This window comes from Astatotilapia calliptera, chromosome 17 (genome assembly GCF_964374335.1).
Source record: "Astatotilapia calliptera chromosome 17, fAstCal68.1, whole genome shotgun sequence".
Taxonomy (NCBI): domain Eukaryota; kingdom Metazoa; phylum Chordata; class Actinopteri; order Cichliformes; family Cichlidae; genus Astatotilapia; species Astatotilapia calliptera.
In genome coordinates this window covers 37,988,283-38,009,693 of record NC_137438.1, presented here as the reverse complement: position 1 = coordinate 38,009,693, position 21,411 = coordinate 37,988,283, and the positions used below count along the sequence as shown (strand labels likewise).

At 39.9% G+C, this 21,411-nt stretch overlaps 1 protein-coding gene across 2 annotated transcripts in view; it reads left to right on the top strand.

Annotated features, from left to right (window-relative positions):
• The window catches only part of tafa2 (TAFA chemokine like family member 2), a 103,226-nt gene that overhangs the window by 39,974 nt on the left and 41,841 nt on the right, over window positions 1-21,411 (top strand). For both annotated transcript variants that reach the window (XM_026146769.2, XM_026146768.2), the window contains exon 2: window positions 19,617-19,720. In XM_026146769.2, the coding sequence (XP_026002554.1) occupies window positions 19,618-19,720 (103 nt within the window). In that variant the 5' untranslated portion in view covers window position 19,617. The remainder of the gene's footprint in view (window positions 1-19,616; window positions 19,721-21,411) is intronic.

Sequence of the window (21,411 nt, the reverse complement as noted above, 5' to 3'; positions counted from 1 at the left end):
AGTGGGGGAAGCAGCTCGCCTACATTCATTCATGGTTTTACTAGAACTGACAAAATTACGGTGGCCCTGAGAGGCCAAACGGACTGCAACTTAAGAAAACACAAACAATAAGAAAAAAGCTGCAAAAGCACACAAAACACAACAGAAACAGGAAAAAACGAAAACAGAAATACAAAATGCACAATTTAGTCCCTTTTTTCATTAATATAAATGTAGAGACAAATATGGTCATTACAACCCTTTGAAGCTGCTAGCAGACAATAGCTAGCGATTTCTCCTGTCTAACAGATATGCTAACCCAGCTAGCTGTTGCAACATGTAAGGCAAAAAAAAAGTGAGAGAGAGGAAATAAGCACAATATGTCCTTTACCAGGGGAGCATCCTTAAACAATTGAAATGCTAAAATGTTTTTTAGATTTTTAACAAACAGTAAGTATAACAGAAACCACCCCCCCTTTTTAAAGTTCTCTGCTTCTAAAAGTTAAGTTTCCATTAATTTTCTCCATTGAAGTGTAAGAAAATTCTTTAAAAAGAGAGATTTTTTTCTCTGGTGCATTCTCAAACATTTTCATAGAAACAGCAAACTTCCTCGTCGTTGTTTCAGTTTGGGATTGAACAGACTATACAGTATAAATAGATTATACTTTGCATAGCATTATGGATCATATGTTTTACCTCAGGACCTTCAGTGTTGAGCTTCGTAATACTTTATATTTAATGACTTTCTCTTAATTAATTTTAACCCACCAAAGTTTGCATTCACATTCTAAATTTAAAAAGCAATAAGCATCTAGACTGCAGTACAATTTAATCAAAAATGTCAAATAAAAAAAAGAGATTAAATGTCGAAACAATGAATCTGAAATTTGCGTACAATTTCTTAAGTACTCGGCTACATTCCACTACTGCTTTTCAACACCAGATATATATTTTTGAATGTGCTGTAAACACATTTTTGCTGTTTTTACTAAAATATTTAAGAGAACAAATATTAGACGGTTGTGTTATGAGATCTTAACTATAAAAAGAGAAAAGAGGAGACTGGTTGAGGTGCACTATGATCTGTGTAAATGCTTCTACCTGCTGCTGCTGCTGCTGCAAGGCAACATTTGAGGGAGGGATGGACTGAAATAGCACACGGGATCAAGAGATGGTGATGCATAGACACTTTGATCAAAGGAAAACTAAGGTTGAGACCATTTGGCAGTTGCGGTTTTGATGAGCGCGGCCTCTCAGATAGCATCTCGATGTGTCGTTACGGAAGGTCGTTCTGGTGGTTAACTCTCTAAAAGGGCACTCAGCACCAGTGTCGGGTAACAATGCCAATATTCACACTGCTTTGGTGAAATTTGAAATCATGTTTCCCACTTAAATGTGACTCACAGATTACATTTTGTCATCAGGCTGAGCAGCAGAAAGCTCTGATTGGAAGCAGATGGAACTGGCTCGTTTGTATTTATTAAAATCCAAAGTAGATCTTGCATAATCATAATTTGTGAATCAAGTCAAACCATTAGATCAAAGAACTACTAGACAGTCATGTAAGGCAGCAAAGGGAAAAAACCAACAACAACAAGAACAAAGCTCGATTGGTGAATTGAGCTGATTAAGAAATCTTGGTGACAAAGACTCATCTGAACGGCAAAGATATATTTATCTCCATCACATGTGGATATTTCGCAGAGCTGTCATTCCTTGGATTCTGATATGGATTAGCTCGTGGATTTGATAAAAACAGCCATCCAGAAATAATCAGAAGAGCACACGAAGGCCCGAGGAGTAAACTGAACCACTTACAGTCTCTCATGACAGAACTCGGATTGTGAATCACACAGCGCAGTGGCTTTTCTCCGCTGGAGGCTGGTGGATAACGATTTGATTAGCAAGTCATCAGGACAATGTGCTAAAGCAAGGCTCCATTTATAGTCCTAAGTTCATATATCAACTTCCAACACGGCTTGTGACAGCTGTCTTGTCTTGTTTATGAAGTGAACTGAGCAGGATTTGAGACAGATGCTTCACAGAGTGCGTGACAAAGAATGGGCAAACTCCCTTGTTTGGCTTGACAGGGTTGAGAGCTACCCTCCTCAACTGTCAGAAGGGAACATCTGTGTTTTGGCGAATGAGCGATGTTTGTTCTGCGACGGAGCAATCGGCTCCCTGCAGCCATCCGAGGTGACAGTCTCTGTCACGGTCCAAGTAAAGAGCGAGATAGAGATGGAGGGGAACGGAATGGGATGAGTAAGCGAGGGGGGGGTAATCCCTGTATCGAATCCAGCTGCAGAAACAGCGAGGGGAAGTCCAGCTTTTTATGGTTTAGTAACATTCCCTCTGCCCGCCCTGCAATCTCTCTGATACTGTGGATTACACACTTGCCTCGTGCAGCTTACAACTGAGCAAAACTAAAAATTGAATCTTTCACTTTTAAAATGATTATTGCCATGAAAGTAATGCTAACATTTTTTGAATATTAAAGCTGCTTAAAAGCAAGATATTTATGTAAAAATACACCATGCTCGTGTTCCTTAAAGTGTTGGAAAAAAGTCCAGAAAATGAAACATTCGTGTCTGCCTTCGCTCATGAATGTGTTGCTTCATTAGATGTTTGACCTTCACGCTGCTGACGTTGATAGTGGAAGATTTTACATTTCTCATGGAGGAAAAGAATATTTGAAAACACATTATCGCCCGCTTTTAATGTGCAGGTGCTGTTACAGTATTAAGGTTTTGGGCGTAGAAGTCAAACTAAACCAAAAGCACAATCTTATATGATGTTTTTACACCATTGGAGAATATTTCTGTTTAACCACAACACAGATTTGATAATAATGTGATTTATTGTAGTGGTCAGGTTTGGTGCACAGGTAGAAAGGCATTTTTCATATTTATTTCATTTAGAATTTGTATCTACAGTTTCTTCAGTTTCAAGTTTCCAAAGTGAGTTTGCAAATTTCAGTTTGGTTTCAATTGAAAGTATTTGAAGTTTCATTAGTGTCAGTGCTACGTATGCGGTTGCAATTTTTAAGAAGAGCAACATTAAAGATTTTCAGTAGGTATCAAAGGGTACAAGCAGCGCTTCACATCACATAAACATCTTTGGCTACGTTCACACTGCAGGTCTTGATGCTCAATCCTGATTTTTTGATCAAATCCGATTTTTTTGTCTGCTTGTTCACACTACAAATAAAATGCGACAGCAAACGTGCTCTAGTGTGAACGCTCAAAGCGGCCCGCATGCGCAAAAGAAGACGTCACACACAACGCGCTGTTTAGACCCAGACCAAACAGTAGTGTTTGACTGATGGTCTTAATATAAAGACTTGTTTCGGACTTTACGTTTCCCAATTTTGCTTTAAGTTATAAAGTTATTTTGTTCTTTACATATGGCCTAGTAATTATCCTTATTGCTGTTTTAGAGGAGCGGTGCTTCAAAGGATAGCTGCAGATTTCTGTCAGAATCTGCAGATTATACAGTACAAATAAAACGTTCACGTTGTCTTCCCAACAGTTTCACTGACATCTACACTGGACGGCCAGGAAGCGTTCACGATGTTTTCTCCGGCGCTGATACTTGGCGTCTGTCTTGTGTCAGTGACATAAAACATGGATTTAGTGCGACATGACCATTCAAACAGCAGTCGCTTTCTAAAACATCAGATATGTATCGGATTCAGTACCACATACGAAAGTGACCTGGGTCGGATTTGAAAATATCGGATTTGTGCCGTTCACACTGTCATACTATGATCGGATATGGGTCGCATAGGGTCAAAAAAGTCAGATTTGATGTGCTTTCGCCTGCAGTGTGAACGTAGCCTAAGTCTCAGTTAATAGATCCACCAATGCCTCCTGATGCTTGATGGATTGACAAATTTCAGTACAGTGAAAGAGACTTATTTTTGTTTGGTAGGTTTCACTTAGTTTCCATCTTTTTTAAAAGTCTATACTGTGGCATTTCTTCCCGGTGGGATGGCGGGTGGATCGCGGCGGAGGAACAGTGGTACGGTCTCTAACACAGGTGGAATGTGAAAATCCTCATATCCCGGTGCCGGTCGGGACTGCTCTTCAACAGTGGCTCGGATATTTAGTGGCGATTGGAAGTCATAAAGTAGAAGAGTAGAGCCATTTTTGAAGAAAACAAATAAACAAAGCTAGCAAAAACAAAACCGGTAACAGCTAATTTGATTTAGTTTTTTTAGTTTACACTTTGTTAATTATAAAAACCTTGGGTATTATACATCAAACTGTTGCTGTTCACAGTGTCTTGTTTAAACAACTCTGTGCTTCAGGGAAACTATCTCATAGAATATTCAACATATTATTATTATTATTATTATTCAACTCTGGGACTACTTAAGGCAGGCTTGGCCAACTCCAGGCCTCGAGGACCGGTGACCTGCAGGTTTTAGATCTCACCCTGGGTCAACACATCTGAATCAAATGATAAGTTCATTACCAGGCCTCTGGAGAACTTCAAGACATGTTGAGGAGGTCATTTAGCCATTTAAATCTGCTGTGTTGGATCAAGGACACATCTAAAACCTGCAGGACACCGGCCCTCGAGGCCTGGGTTTGGACACCACTGACATAAGGCTCGTCTTATTTTATAACTAACTTTATAACTTATTTTATCTGTAACTCTTCCAGCTCAAGCACATTCCCCCTTTTGAAGAAAAAATCCATCACTGCTGTATGTTCCAAGAAAATTGATCTCCCTCTTTAATCTGAACAAGCCTACTTTTCTATTTGTTTATGTTCTGTTCACAGATGTTTCAGATATGTTCAGTTATTTACATTATTGACATTAACGTATTCAATTAAAGTATTACAAAAGTCATTATAGTGGATGGATACAGTTTTAAAACAATTGTACATACCGTTTATGTAAGTAGGAATTTTGTGTTTAAAACTCTTAGACATGCTTTCGTACACGTACATAGTTACAGAGTCTAAGGAGCTTGGAAAGAAAAGCGTCTGGACTCCTTTAAGCTGCTTGAAGACATCTCACCTCTCATCCGAGAAGCTTCTAGGGTCAAATGATGGAGAGTCCCAGATTTAAACCCTGTGGGAGTGTCTCCTCGAGAGGGACATGGACCCCCTATTGATCCTCTACCTAATCACACGAGCCAAGGTGTGAAAACAGGTGTAGGTCACAATCTGCCAGGGTTTCAGGTGAGCTCATTGTGAAACCTGGCCCCACCCTATCATGTGATTTCCTGAGGTCAGAAGGCCCAGGATGTGAGTGGGCGTTAAGGAGTCTGGGATCTGAAAACTGGATTATAGATGGCAGACAGGCAGTGTTGGGCAAGTTACTTTGAAAAAGTAATTAATTATAGTTACTAGTTACTTCTTCAAAAAAGTAACTGAGTTAGTAACTGAGTTACAATATTCTAAAAGTAATTAATTACTTGAAAAGTAACTATTGCGTTACTTTAAAAAAAAACAAAAAACGTTTAACCCTCTGGGGTCCAGGGTATAATTGGCCATTTTTAACTACTTTTGATTTTCCCTCCACATTTTACTTTTAAAAACTGTTTACTTTGCCTTGTTTGGTGTCATTCTTTTCAACACAACCTCGCGTGTCTGAATTTACAGTCATGTTTTCATTTTGATATACTGTATTAACACAATTGATCAAAAATCAGACAGAAAACATAAAATCCGAGTAGAAAAAGTTATATTTTTACTATAACAACCACAAACATGTTTAATGAATCATATTTCATAACTTTAAATGCAAATATAAATTGTCAATTTTAAAATCATATGCACAAGTTTTGCAAACAACAAAGTTATTTGCATCCATTTACCTTTTACTCTTTTTTTTTTTAAATAACCATTTCAAACTATTTACAGAACAATCAGCTGTTCTGCATTAAATAAGATGCCACACAAATTATTTGTGCAACTCCAAAAAAATAATTTCTGTCCACTATAAAGGAGAACATCACAGCCTGATTCCTGCAGGTCTGACAGCAGCAGGTGTATCACTGATCCTGTTTCTACCTGGAGACAGCAGTCGCCTCATTGTTCTGACACACAACACAAAACCATCCACAACACTACACACTAACTACACAAGAAAACACATTAACTACACACTGCAAACACGCTAAACGTCACAAATCTCTCACATCTCAAAACTCGCTCTCTCTCTTTTTCTTTCTCTCTCTCTCTCGCCGTCACTCCTAAAACTTTCCCAGTTTTTAAATTTTTTGCTCATAAGCAGAGAGGTCTCGCTGCGCTGTCCTTAGACAGTAAACGTGACGAAGCTATTGAGGAAAAAACGCCGCGTATATCTTGTTTATCATGACTCTGGTTTTAAGTGGCCTATCAACACAATTTAAAAACTGGTACATATCACCTTGTTGCTTTGTCTTGAAGTGGTCATGTGATTGGCTTACCACGACCACTTTATTCTTCCTCAGTCAAACAGCAGCACTCATGCGATTGTTTTGCCCCCTGAGCTCCAGGTGTTGTGCTAGACAGTGATCGTGATTACCGTCCGCGGGAGCGCGCACAGCTACTTAAAGCTGTAGCGTCCAGATTACTTGCGTAGTCAGCTACTTCCGTGCAACTTCTATAAGATGCGGGAAGCTGAACACAGCTTCAACCGTCTGTTTGTTGAAAAATAGTAACGGACTGCATTTTCTTGTTAGTAACTGTAACGGCGTTGTAACAATAGGAATAGTAATTAGTTAGATTACTCGTTACTGAAAAAAGTAACGCCGTTACTTGTAACGCCGTTATTCCCATCACTGCAGACAGGACATGGTCGTTCACAGTGGACATAGATGCTTCTTTCACTCCTCTTTCAAACCATCTGCCTTCTCTGTCCAAGATGTGGACACTGGCGTCCTCGAAAGAGTGACCTTTGTCCTCTAGATGCAGATGGACTGCTGAGTCTTGTCCCGTGGAGGTGGCTCTTCTATGTTGAGCCATGCGTTTATGCACTTTCCAACCTCCTTAGACTATGATGACCTGGATGACTGAAAACCTTCACAGACATAGTTATACAGAGTCTGATGAGACTTTTTTTTTTATAGATGATACCTAAACATCACTAACTTTGTGTTATTTGGTTAGGTTATTTGTCAAAAAGTTAAACAGTCTTTCATCTTTTGTGTGTCCTTGCTTTTACCTTTTTGTGGAGCTTTAAAAACTGCTCTCACGTGGTTAACATGCCGTAGAATTGTTTAGCACTTCAAGTACAATCTCCCGAAGACTGCAGAGAACAGGTGAAGAATTAATTCAACGCTTTTCCCCTACTTCCTTTGCAAATAACATTTGCTATTAATAGGCCAAGGTCAATCGAGTCCTTCACTTGCTAATGGAAAATATTGTAGCTTTGCACAAACCCATCAAGGTAGAAAAATAAATGACACAAATGGGACAACAATGGGAAAATAGGTCAGAATCTACCAGCAGTCCTCGTTTCACTAAAGTGCTGTTCCGCCAAATCAAATATGCTTCATAGTGAGTTTTGTTTTCCTATTTTAACACTATTCTTAACCGTGACTACATGAGATTATAGCAGCTTTCCGTCCCACAGTGAAGTTAGAAATACTAGGGATGTTGAATATATTGAAACTGTTCTTGTTGAAGAAGCATTTAAGCTCTCCCCTGTCTGTGCATACAAACACCGGATTTGTAGACATCAGAAATGTGCCACCAGCCAAGTGTATCCCAGTTATGGAAAAATCTGTGTGAAAATGCCAGTTGGTTAATTATGTTAGGAAGAGTAAATCTGCTTATTACGTGTTTTGTGGTGTATCTGTGAACAAGGCAGACCATGCAAGACAATTAGAGAATGTAAATCATACTTTTAAAGTAACCATCATAGTTCCTCACTGAAATACTTTTTGAGAGCTGAAGCTAGAAAAGCTATCTTTGGTGCATTGGTTGCTTCCATTTGTTTTGGTATTTGTCTGCACAGTAAAGGATTTTGAGCAACCTGTGTAGATTTGCTGTTCAAGTGTCCAAGAAAGTGTAAATAACGTCATCTCAGTCATTACAACATCATTCAGTAATTTTGCAGTCTGCAGTCTGAACCTTCATATTGGAATTTTGGTTGCTGCCAACACTGGTTAGCACTGGTTACAAACATAAATTGTATGGGTGCAATGGATAGGAGCACAAAATGGCTAATTAGTGCTAAGCAAGACTAATAAGATAATAATAATGGATTGCATTTATATAGCGCTTTTCGAGACCCTCAAAGCGCTTTACAATTCCACTATTCATTCACTCTCACATTCACACACTGGTGGAGGCAGCTACAGTTGTAGCCACAGCTGCCCTGGGGCAGACTGACAGAAGCGAGGCTGCCATATCGCGCCATCGGCCCCTCTGGCCATCACCAGTAGGTGAAGTGTCTTGCCCAAGGACACAACGACCGAGACTGTCCGAGCCTGGGCTCGAACTGGCAACCTTCCGGTTACAAGACGAACTGCCAACTCTTGAGCCACGATCGCCCCAAAGACCACAATAACACGTATGACCAGATACTAGAGATGGCACGATACCACTTTTTTATGTCCGATACCGATACCGATATCATAAATTTGGATATCTGCCGATACCGATATGAATCCGATATAGTGTTTTTTAATCAACAAAACTGTTTTTTAAAATATCTTGCTGCATTTTGCAAGTCTGCAAGTTCATACTCAAGTTTAAAACAACAACTACACTAAAGCTATTCTGTTATACCTGTATACAAAAAAAATATTTCATAGTTCAGCAATACTGATCAATCTAATAAACTTAGACCTACACCATCCTCCCTATTCTGGTATTTTAAAGAGTACTTAGCGTAAATATTAAGCAACCTAACTAATAGGGTTCCAACTCCCAGCAACAACAAAAATAAATAAATAAAAAATAGGGAACCACCCCTCACGCGCCACCTCATGATGCTTAATCGATGTAATCAACCTTAATTTGATGCAGTGTGAAAAAAAAATGCACAGAAATCAATTATTTTTCAAGAAATATTAAATAGATTCAACATCTTTCTTCAACAAAATTGCAGACTGCACAGATGGTACCTTCCCAAAGGAAAAAGTACTATAGCTTACTAGGGTATATATATTAGACTTAATAGTCACTATATACAGTAATTGACTTCTATTCATTTTACATCAAATTAAAACTTTGTGTGTCAGATAATTATTTATTAAAAGCTAGACATTTTAAATGAGAATAAGAAAGAAAAGTATGTCTTTGTGCCCCCTTTTCCCTGTTCATGCCCTATCGGCCCCCCTGGCTAAACTTTGCTAGATCCGCCCCTGCACAGTTACCAGCGTCAGCTACGTAGAAAAAGATCCTCGAGTAGAAAGTAATATTAAATACATTCTAACAACAGCTGATCAAGCTTAAACGTGCTGCTGTTGTTCAGCCGCTGGTTTCCTCTTTCTGGTGCAAAGTGGGCCAAAAACAAAGACGGACTCGCGACAGAAAAGCAGATCAGCTGATCATTTAAGCAGTTTCACGATTGAAGTAGCAGCCGGAGAGCGAGAGGCAGTCGCTCGTTAAGCTTAACGCAGGAATGCTTTACAAACATTCAGAGGTGGACTTACACACTTGCTTTACTTCTCTCGGGGATAACTTTGTCGGAGATGAAATGCCAGGTTACTAGCGAAGCTCCAAATGCTATCCAGACCACGACAGGTCCCGCATGCCACAGCCGCTCTATCACGTGATGCATACTGCTCCGACTGCTAACGTTCTGAGGTGAGTTACGCGTGTTGCAAGTTTTGTGAGATGCTTTCGTGATATTTAATGGATCGGATTACATTTTTTATTTTTCTCCGATATCCGATCCAGTCATTTAGGTCAGTATCGGACCGATACCGATACGTAATATCGGATCGGTCCATCTCTACCAGATACATTAATCATAAGTGATCCACAGACTGGTCTGTATCACACACAGCAGCTATAATATTAGTTAAAGATTAAATGCACCAACACAACAAACAGGGAGGTTGTGATATTGGAGGCGCACAGCTAAAGAACCAACAACAGCAACAGTAACACACGGATTTGGCATTTAGTGTTTATATGAGTGTTTGGAGCGTTTATATGAATTTGTAGGTGAATGAGACATGCTGTATAACATCTGAAGGTTCTCAGTCATCCAGGTCATCGCAGTCTAAGCTTGGAAAGAAAAGCGTCTGGGCTTCTTTAAGATGTTTCACCTCTCAGCCTAGAAGCTTCTTCAATTCTAGGGTCAAATGGTGGAGAATCTGGGACTCTCCACCATTTGACCCTAGAATTGAAAAAGCTTCTAGGCTGAGAGGTGAAACATCTTCAAGCCACTTAAAGAAGTCCAGACGCTTTTCTTTCCAAGCTCCTTAGACCATGCTGTATAACGCTTAAATATAGCAGAAAAACAGTGTATAAGAAGCAGTCCATTTACTAAAGCCAGACTATATTAACATTCTAAGTAGACTACACTCGAGGAAACTGAAGACCACAATAACACGTATGACCAGAACAGTTAACAGTTTCAGGTATTTCAATGTTTTGTCATCCCAGGTTACTGGGATACTACTACTCTGACAATACTACTGCTCTGCTACACTAAAGCACAGTGAAGTTTGGCATCAGTAAATTATATAGTTGCAGTACACAATTTATACACTCAAAGTGCGTTCTTACTCTTTCCCACATACTTGTGCAAGAACCTTTTTCTATGCCTATGCATGTACACATGCAGACTAGCAGAGGCAGCTATTGAACCAGCAACCTCCTGAGCCGTAGCCAAAGCTTCCTCTATGCTTTTGCCCCAGATTAACAACAGTACCACAGGAGTCAAAATGCACATTTCCCTTCTTACTTAAAATGTCAATCCTGAATTTAGTGAAACTCGCATGATAAAAACAGAGAAAGGGATCCATGCATTTGTTCCTATTCTGCTATGCCAAATATGTGGATGGGTGTATAGTCTACATTACATAGGGTGGAATTGGAGGGACACATTGGTAAGCTCTAAATATTTTAGCAAAGATGCTAATGGTAAAAGGAAAGAGTCCCAGTATGGCTGCCAGGAGCAGACGGGATCATAACCTGAACCTTTTGATGTATTGTTTAGCCTCACTGTCACAGCAGGGACAATAAATGATTGGGCAAAGTGTCAAGTTTTGGGGTTGTTCACTGTGTCTCCAGGCAACAGTACACCAAATGTTATTATTTCACCACTGACAGCAATAAACTGGAAGTAGACCCTGGGCAGCGCTGAACTCGGCTTGTCAAAACTTTTCAATTCATTTATTTTCCTTTCAAGCTGTTAAAAAAGCTCAGGTGAAAACAGGAACCTCCCAAGAATGTTAATTAAAGCAGCAGAACTCCAACTGTAAAAGAAATGCATTAACGCTGATATTTGAAAATGATATAGTCAAATCTGGATTGACATATTTTATTATTTTCGGGATGGCGACGTGTGCAGTTCAGGGACCGCACAAGACAACAGAGAGATAATGTTGACAGCGTGACTGCAGGCGGGGACTTTGCTGTTAGTGTAAGAATCAAGTGTTTGTGACCAAGGCCGAGGCTCAAGTGAAGCCTTTCTTTAAAGCTGACTTGTGGCTCTGCTGCTTTCGGTGTTGTGAAGGGAGTGAACGAGCTAAATGTTCGGATTAATGCAACCACGCAAATCCAAGACAGCCAGCGAGGTGGCACTGCTCAAAAGAACATGCATTATTCTTCAGTAAAAGACATCATTTGCATCATCCACAGTATATTGTGCTTGAGGTCTTGAGTGTCCTCAAGCATAGTGCACAATATACTGTGCTCAGTGGGTAGTTATACATTACACTTATGTTTCCATTTATTAGTATTTGTTTTGTTTTTATCATTTTTTACCCTGCTAACTTCACTTCTGCATATATTATACATTTCTCTGCAGGCTTGTTCTGTGTTCTGTGGCAAAAGGCTCATACATTATACAAAAAATATTGTGAGGCTTACATGCTAATGAAACATTCCAACCACTATAGATACAGTCTAAGTTTGAGTTTGTTTTCTCTCAAAATGCCTATCTGAATCTTCATTACAAGCTGCAGTATAAATTCCCAAGGAGCACTGAAAGCTGCAGTAGTTGAACATGTATAAATAAAGGAATAAAACTGGAGGGCAGTCATTGCTAAGATAATGAGCTTTATTGTTCTTTATTGGCTCAGTCTAATGAAATTCCAGGTAATATTACAGGATGAAACTATGAAGCAAGAGCTGATCATGCTGAAATCAAGTAATTAATTCAATTCAATTTTATTTGTACAACAACAGTCGCCCCAAGGTGCTTTATATCGTAGGTAGACGCTACAATAATACATACAGAGAAAAACCCAACAATCATATGACCCCTATGAGCAAGCACTTTGGCGACAGTGGAAACGAAAAAACAGCGGCGGGGCGGGGGCCATCCGCCACGACCGGTTGTGGTCTTGTCTTTCAAAAAAATAAAACGTTGAACTGGAATAGCGTACAGAGCTGTCATATTTGGTCTGGCTTAGCTTAAAGAAGTGTGCCTCTAACGATGTTTTATTCACATGTTGTCTCGTTTGTGTATCTGCCACACAAATGTAATGAGATTTTAGAAAAAGTGTTGAGAATTACGCGCTAAACCTACACTTTTATGGCATATAGTTAAAACATGACATTACATTTAGCAAGCTGAGGCAATTAGCTAAATTACACAAGAATAAGTTGAAATAAATTTAATTTAAATACATTTTATTTGTATAACACTGAAATGCTGTACTGTGCATACATGTGTATATAACATATGAAGCCATGTGTTATTGTGTTGACTAATGTTTACCGAATTACACATTACACTCCGGTTGGCATCAGGCAACACAGTCGTTTATGTGGTGTAGTGTCTTTGGTTTGGCCTACGGCACTTTAGCACTACAGGAAGTTCTCAAGCTAACTGCTGAGATTGTTTGTCTGTTCAGGCCTCTGTCCAAATGTATCCTCTCTGACATGAAGCACACAACAGGAGATAGTTTGCCCTCGTCAGGCTCTCACTACAAGAAAGACTCCATAGCCACTCTTTCACTGTGAATTCACTGACGAGCATTGTTTTCACACGGATTTATCCGACCATCACACAGAAATTAAGCTAGAGAGCTGACAGGTTAAAGACCTTTTTATGAGCCAGCAATTTGCATCCTGACATTCAGGCCCGTCGGCTAATGTCTGGAAAAGTTCAGAGCTGCATGTGTAAAAAAACAGCTTCGCCCAAACAGATCCTGTCACTGAAAACAGCTGCTGCATCTAACAGCGAGTATTGTGACAGCAGTAAGTAAGTCAAACAGGTATTGTGAGCCGTAAAAACCAACAAAAGGTTGAGTTAAAAATGTTTTGTAGAGCATGTCAGGGCAACGTGGGTGATAATTTACCAGGTTTGTGTGTCAAAGTCATTTTATCTTTTCTTAACATAAACATAAATGTTTAGTATTTACATGATTATTTATTATTGTTTGTGTAGGTGTTTGTCTAACCTTGAAATAAACTAAGATCAACCTAAATGTGAATTATCTTTATTACATAAACAATGTTTTTCTTACCATCCGACCTCTCTGACTTGTCTTCCCAATGTGATGTTTGTGCAATGTATGTATGGATGGAAGGGGCCCCATTTCCCTGCAGGTAACATGTGCGTGTAACATTGCAATTAAAGGCTTAATCAATCAATCAATGTTACAATTTTAAAAGGTTGAGTAGAGTAATGAAACATGCAATCTTGTCGCAGGACAAACATCTTTGGTTTGGCGCAATTTCATCAAGGCCTTCAAGGTCAACATAATGTTATTGGTCAAAAATTGACCCCAAAAAATCCTTATAACTTTAAAAGTACTATATGACTGTACTATAAAGATTTAAAGTATCATGTCACATTTGACCTCTGACCGTTCCTCTAAGGTTGATCAAAGTGATAATAGTTCCATATCGAGTCATTTAAAATGGCAAAAGGTTTTCAGACTGACAAGAACAAAGAGAATCTTTTTGAGTTTAGTCGATGAATTTTACTATGACTTTGTTTTGTACATAACAGTAACCGGTTCTAACTTTCAATAGACAATTTGAATACACTTCTGATAATCCTGAATAACTTTTTTTAATCAATATTCATTTCTAAACATTTAAACAAATTTTGCTAAACAGTGCAATGAATGCTACACATGTACAACAGCCACAGAAATAAAAATGTACGTATTTAAAACTATGCAAGTATATAAATAAGGTTTCATCAACCTCCACGTTTTAGTGCAATAACTGATGAAAAAGAATCCCAAAGAAAATGAAATTATTATCTACCAAATATAATACTGCTCCCTTAAACGTGACCTGCCACAGGTATTTGTTTCTGCCTCTCTGATTGGATAAAGAGAAATAAAGTGAATGCTGAATAATATAGAGTCAACCATGACAGTGTCACTAATTCATTTCACCTGAGTACTTAACAATAATTACACATAGATGCATTGTTATCATGAGTTGATATGTCTCCACGACTTATTGCAAAGACACAGTCGTCTCATCCGTCTATACCAGATCAGCTTGTGAATGGTTCTTTTCAAGCAAGGGCAGGAAAACTGTCGTCTTGGCTCTTGTGGAATTCTTCTCTTGATAAAGATTAAGTATCGCTTGAGTACCACAGGTGTCTTTCAATAATGCAGCCAGGATCACAATGTCTATTTATATTAAATATAAGGATATTGTTGCAGAAATGCAAAAGACCTTCAAGCCAAGGTCAAGACGTAAACTGGCTTCAAAGCGTAACAAATCTCCAGGGACTCGCTCTGCCGAGCACCAGTGACAACGCAGCACATTCAGGTGCAAAGAGATGTCATTTATGGAATTGCACCTTTCGACAGCATCCAACAAATGATGCTGTAACGCTGCCCTGCTCTGCGGCACCAATGACCCTTTTTTCCCCCCACACACTTATTACTACGAATTGCACACCGACACCAACTGGCCACCATTTCAACCCAGCCTCCAATTCTCCGGCTAATCGGTGACCATAAATCTGTCTCTGGGAGGTGAACGTAAGCACACACTGTTCCAGTATAAGTATCTGGGCGTACAATCGAGGTCCATTTGAGAAAATGCAGACACTGGTGCATTACCTGGATATCACGCTCAACATTTCAGTGAATTTCCTTCCTCACAATCGCTCTGTAGCTACACTGAAAACACTGTTAAATGCCATGATACTGGCAATCATGGCTTTAATAGTGGTGGAAAAAAATATATTATGAAAATAAAGGATCACCTTGGGTCCATTTAGTGTTTGCGCTGCATTATCCCTCCTCTTGTGGATAAGTGGCTTAATGATATTTCTGGGATGCACAGCAAGTGTCCTGGGAAACAAAGGAGATCTAATTGAAGCAAGGCAAGATGGGAAATGACAATCCAAAAAACACACTTTATCACACAGATAGACCACTCTCCTCATAAACCACTCTCCTCATAAAATGATACCAGGGGTTGTTTGCACAAGCTGCTATTTGGACCTATAGTTATGTTAGATGGGAAGGAAGCTCTGCACCTGGATAAGCTAGAAGTTTCTAGTGGATGTGTTGGAATCCACACCATGATGTGCTTCTAAAGGCCCCTACACCCTGAAAGTGCTGAGAAAAAAATGACATTAAATGCCAAATTTTTGGATGCAAACCTTTTATGTAATGTATATATACACAAAATTTGTCTGTGAAATATTTTTAGTGCGCAAAATATTTGCACAAATTTTGCGTTTCTTTACCTTTTCTGTTGTCTTCTGTTACAGCTACCCTATAGGCAGGGGTGCACATAAGTGGTCCGCAGGTGCGCATTCGCTGTCAAAATAAAAGACCAGATAAGAAGTTGCAACGCACATTTGCGTACATATAAAAGGCAATGTTTTTGTCCTCTAGAGTGGGATTTTCACAGCATATTCTGCACCACATCTCTGTGCGTTCATCATTTGTTTGAAACCAGCTCACCTCCTGCAACCCCTTTTCCGAGAATACACGCTTCTTTTGCGGTTCGGACTCCTGACATTTCTTTGGAGGTGGAGGAACACCAAAGTAATTGCTTAAAGGAGCTTCTTCGACATCTTTAAGAGTTCTAAACAAATGTCTGTCCTCCTCCAGAAAATCTTATGTATGCAAATGTTGCAACTTCTTATTTGGTGCGCGTCTTTTATTTTGACAGCGAATGCGCACCTGTGGACCACCCCTGCCTATAGGGCACAAGCCATTTTATTAAGGCCTGTGCTTCTGAAATGACTTTCTCATTCATTTTCTCTATTGACATTTCAGAAAATCCCTATATTCTTAAATAAAGAATTTAGGGATTAGCTACAAGGTGGTTTATGAGCCAAATACTGATTCAAAGCCTGGATTTGGATCAGAAAATAAAGTCAGAGGTACAACAATGCATACATAATTACTCCTAAAATTAGAGAAACTACTCATAATAATAAACTGCTGAAAATTCCAGAATCTACAGCAAGTGACCTTTGGAACGTTTTGGAATTAGCTTAACTTAACATTTATGCTGTTAACAGCAGTATATTGGTCCGTGAGTCGTTTGGTACCGGGCCGCGAGAGTTGAGGCTCAGGTGTGAAATGTATGGTTTTCAGGGTTTTTATCGGTTTTCAGCGTTATTTTGTTATCGTTTTTATCGTTAACTCGGTTTTCCTGGGTCTTTTCACGTGTGTTATGAATAAATCTTCTTTTTTTCGGTACCGGTACTAGTTTTATTTTGTTGTATTTATCCGTGACACCTTAAAGGCCGGTCCGTGAAAATATTGTCGGGCACAAACTGGTCCGTGGCGCAAAAACGGTTGGGGACCGCTGCATTAGATTATACATATATAATAATGTATAATGGTAGTTTGTGTGTAGCGTTTGTGCCTGCTCAAGCGGTTTCTAAAGTTTAGCACTGACTAAGAAACCTGACATTTCCATGGCGACAGCAACTTCCACCAATCGGGGCAGGGATAGCTCAGTAGGTAGAGTGGTGGCCCCATGATCGGAAGGTCGGGGGTTCGATTCCCCTGAACAGCTACCCTGAGGTACCCCTGAGCAAGGTACTGTCCCCACACACTGCTCCCCGAGCGCCCAATGGCTGCCCACTGCTTCACTGAGTGAATGGGTTAAATGCAGAGAGGAATTTCCCCACGGGGATCAATAAAGTACACCTTCTTTCTTTCAATGAGACACTTTGCTGCCTTATGTTAGGACTGTGGGTAGAGTCATTCTTTTCTGTGACACTGTGAGTGAAACACGTTTTTGTTAAAGTAAGGTTGACATCACACAGACTTATGGTTTCTACAGGAGCTCATACCATCGTTTCACAGTGTCACAGCTACTTTTAGTGGTTACAACATTATGGTTCATGATCAGAATCCCTTTGAAGAATATGAATGAGCCCTGTAGCTGAGCGATTAGCCTTCTACACTTCTACTATCTCATTAAATGCCACATATCATTTTTTTCGAGTACTCGTGCCTGTATCTCACTAACGTTGGTTGTATCAGATTGTAGGAACAAGTGACCGCTTTGATCGTTAGTTTGAGGACTTGGGAATCAAAAGTCAAAGACCCACGCTTTATTGCATCCACTGCATGCAACTGCTTGTCTCTTTGCTCTGTCACATCTCAGCTATGTGTGCGCTCGTTGCTTTGAGTCTTTCAGATTGAGTTATCTGGGTTATTTTAAGATTACTGGAATTATTCCCCCATCTTTGCTCTTTCCTGCCTCTTTCCTTTGTCGAGAGTTGGATGGTACTTACCATCTGAAATTCACAAATTAACATGATGCATCTTGTTTAATCCCTATAAAAACCTGAAAGGAATGACATAATCAAGCCGCGGCGCTTCAAATAACTTCTTCGCTCTCGGTGACCTCCTGTAGTCTCGCTGTCACTGTGATGGCTTTGGGTAGCAATTAGTATTTCCCAAAAATATTTAGCTTTTTTTTAAAGCAGGGAAAATGTGATGTAGAAATTATTCATGACCTTTAAGTCAAATTTCATTAAATGAAGCCATGTCAAAATTAATAAATAAATAAATCTTCAGCGATTATTTAAGACTTCCCCTTCCATACACTGCTATCACCTACATGTCCAGATAACAGGCAGCTATTTATATCTTTAAAGGGCACATTAAACATGTGAGTTCTGCCTGTTCTTTATTGCTGGAGCAACACAACTCAATACTAATTCCTGTGTGACACTGAGCGCTCTAACAAAACCTTGCTAAAAGGTCATGTTTGCTTTGCAAAAATAAACTTAATTACACAAATAATCTGAGATCCCCAATGAGGTTTAGCCAATCTATATGTCAATGCGGCAGCCAGATAAGAGGCGGGAGGTGGTAAATAAGGCATAAACGCAGCTTGTAACTTTGTCCCCTCCCGCCATACGATACTATGCCCCTTCCAGTAATTACCGAACCACTCCCGCATCCCCCGTTTGAAATTTGATCATTGTCTGTCGGTGATAACACACTGTGCCAGACGGTTTATGCAGCGTGGCCTTGGCTCCACCACACTTCATTAGGGAGAGGGAGTGCAGAGAAAAAGGCACTGCGGAGGGATGGAATAGCCACTGCGACCTGCCCGCTCTCCGCTCTGCTGTAGAGCCTACAGAGGCTTGCTGAAGCCTGTTGGGGCAGCAGAGAGCCTTCACCTCGTGTTCGGTTGAGCACGAGGGGAGACGCAGGGGAAGAAAGAGAGAATTTGGAGATAGTGATCTGGGGGTGCATTCACAGCTGTAGTTTGTTTTGAGAAGCAAGGAGGAGGATAAGAGCCTCTATCCCTGCTTTATACGAGCAAACATGCATTCAGGCGAGCGAAGGGATGGAAAAAAAAGGAGGAGAGGCTGACACAGATGATAATAGATGCTTTTGTTTGGTAAATGCAAATAAACCGGGGGCTTAATGTGAGTTAATGATGTCTATCTAGCCATCTTTCATCCTTGGGGGAAATAATTATTTAATTTCCTGCTGAATTTATTAATCTGCTCACTTACAAAGAAATGTAGGGCCTCTAATTTTGATGGAGGTTTCAGCAGAATATCAGTCAAAACTCCAGAAAGTCCTACATTGATTTGTATGTCATTTGAACCCTGTGTAAAACATGACCTAGTACTTGGTGGGTAGGTGCTTCTTTTATTTGGTTTGCTCACATCTCTTTGAACCACTCCTCTTTACAGAAACTCTCTAAATCCTTTTGATTTCTAGGCTGAAACTTGGCAGCTTCAGCTCCCTCCACAGATTTTCTGCAGGACTGAGGTCTGGTCGATCTTCCCCTCATTGCAGTGGAATCGTTACTTGGTCCTTAGCAGGAACACCACAGCATAATGTTGCCGCCTCCTTGTTTCACCGTGGGGATGGTGTTGCTTGGGTCATACTCATGATTTTGAAAGAGCTGGATTTTGGTTTTGTTTGGTCACAGCACCTTCTCCCAAGCTTTCTCTGAATCATTTAGATGTAAACTTTATCGCTGTATAGCTATAAATAGTGTTTCTGGTTTCACCTCAAATTGCTTCAAACTGCAGCTATCATAAATGAGTTATTTGTGGTAACACTCCTCTCCTCTCGCCTCTTTATCAAGGATGAGTGAGCCATACCCGCAGATTGGAAGCAAAGGAGCTCTACTTCTAATGGTGCTTGTCATGAGCGTCTGGGAGATGTCTGTACCAGCAGAAGCAACAACAGGTGAGGAAACAAAAGCAGCTTTTACTTTGCTTCTTAAGTTTTCAGTGGTGGGCTGTAGTGCTGAACTGCTTCTGGGTATCACTGGTCTGGACTTTGAAAACAATTATGACCCAGTCAGTAATATATTCTTTTTTAAAGAATATATTCATAAAAATCATATATTTTTACTGTTTCTTTCCTTCATAGTATTAAAGACTAAGGCTGCTCATTGACTGTCTGATTTAGTGCCACAGTGCAAACCAGCAAGCAAAAAGTATTTTCACCAACAATTTGAGATGAATGCAGAATAATCTGTTTAGAATAACACCAGCTGTGTAACATTGCTTTCTTATCATTGTCCCTCACTCAAAAAGCTAAACTCTATAAATATGGAAATATGTTGGACATGAGATTTCTATCACTTCACTGAAATCATTCTCAGTTTGTGTTTGTGACCTGGAGGCGTTAACTTTCTATGAACTGTATGAATTTTTAGGCTGATTAGACAGCGAGACCTTCCCTCTGTAAATGAACGCCAGTGGCAGAAGTAGAAGATTCTGCTCATGAAGAAAGACTCATTTTGGACTGGAGTGGGAGCAAGCAATTGTAATATATATATATTAAAAAACACAAAAGCTAACTAATAAACTGAATTTGAGTAGCTTCCATGTTTAGCTCAGTGATTTACAAAATTATGATGTATGTGGCAGCACAACCAACAGGACCAGGGAGAGAGAGAGCAAGCAAACGCTCTGGTGTGGTGTTTATTTTCAATATAAATCTGGTCTGCTCCACCATGTAGCAATGCTGCCATTACTGTGGTGCAAGCCAGACCAGGAGTGTCCGCTGCAGCAGCAGCACGAATAACTGGACTGACCATTAGTAACTGATGCAGTTATGCATCTTAATAACATCTAAGCAAATTGTTAAGTTTGGGTTTTTTGACAGTAAGTCTTGAATAGTGGCAACACTGTGCTTTAAATTGCTTTCATCAGTGCTGTATGTCCTGAAGCAACAGGGCCAGTGGATTCTCTACCTCGGCTCTCAAACACTGATGTTCTGTAGGTTGTGTCGGCATTTTAAGCTGTCCTTTATGTTGATGCTTTTATCCTCTGGTTGTAAAAATGGAGGTGTATGAAGAGATAACAGGGCAAAGGCCGTGTCAGGAAACATGTTGATTACCAGTCGAGTAAGTCAAAAGATTATCAGCAAGGAGTCTGGTTTGTGTCCCAGTTGGTAACTTTGTGTTTTTGCTCAGTGATCTGTTTTGCTTACGTCACTGGATTCGCTGCTCAGGTTCAAGCTCTGAAACTATTTGGTTGGGTTTAGAAACAGATTGCCACAGCATGTTTGGGTTAAAACATGCTGCTATACCACAGTGGAAAAATGGCAGTGGGTTTATACCAATAATGCCAAGGGACTCACTGCAAGTGCTTATATATCAGCGAGCTATGAGTGACCCATCTCACTATTGCTATAACCTGTACAAAGAACACAATGTGTGCATCAGTGAGACAGCGGTAGCTCAGACAAAACAGCAGCATTCGACTGGAGAAGCAATCCAAGACGTGACCGTTTACATTCAGGTCTTACTTAATGCTCCAAAATGCAACCTTTTGATCTTCACACCTGCTCGAGTCCCGGTGTCCTTGGAGGTTCAAGGCACAAAGTTTTTTGTTCTTACAGCTTACAGCTCTAATACAAGTAATGTG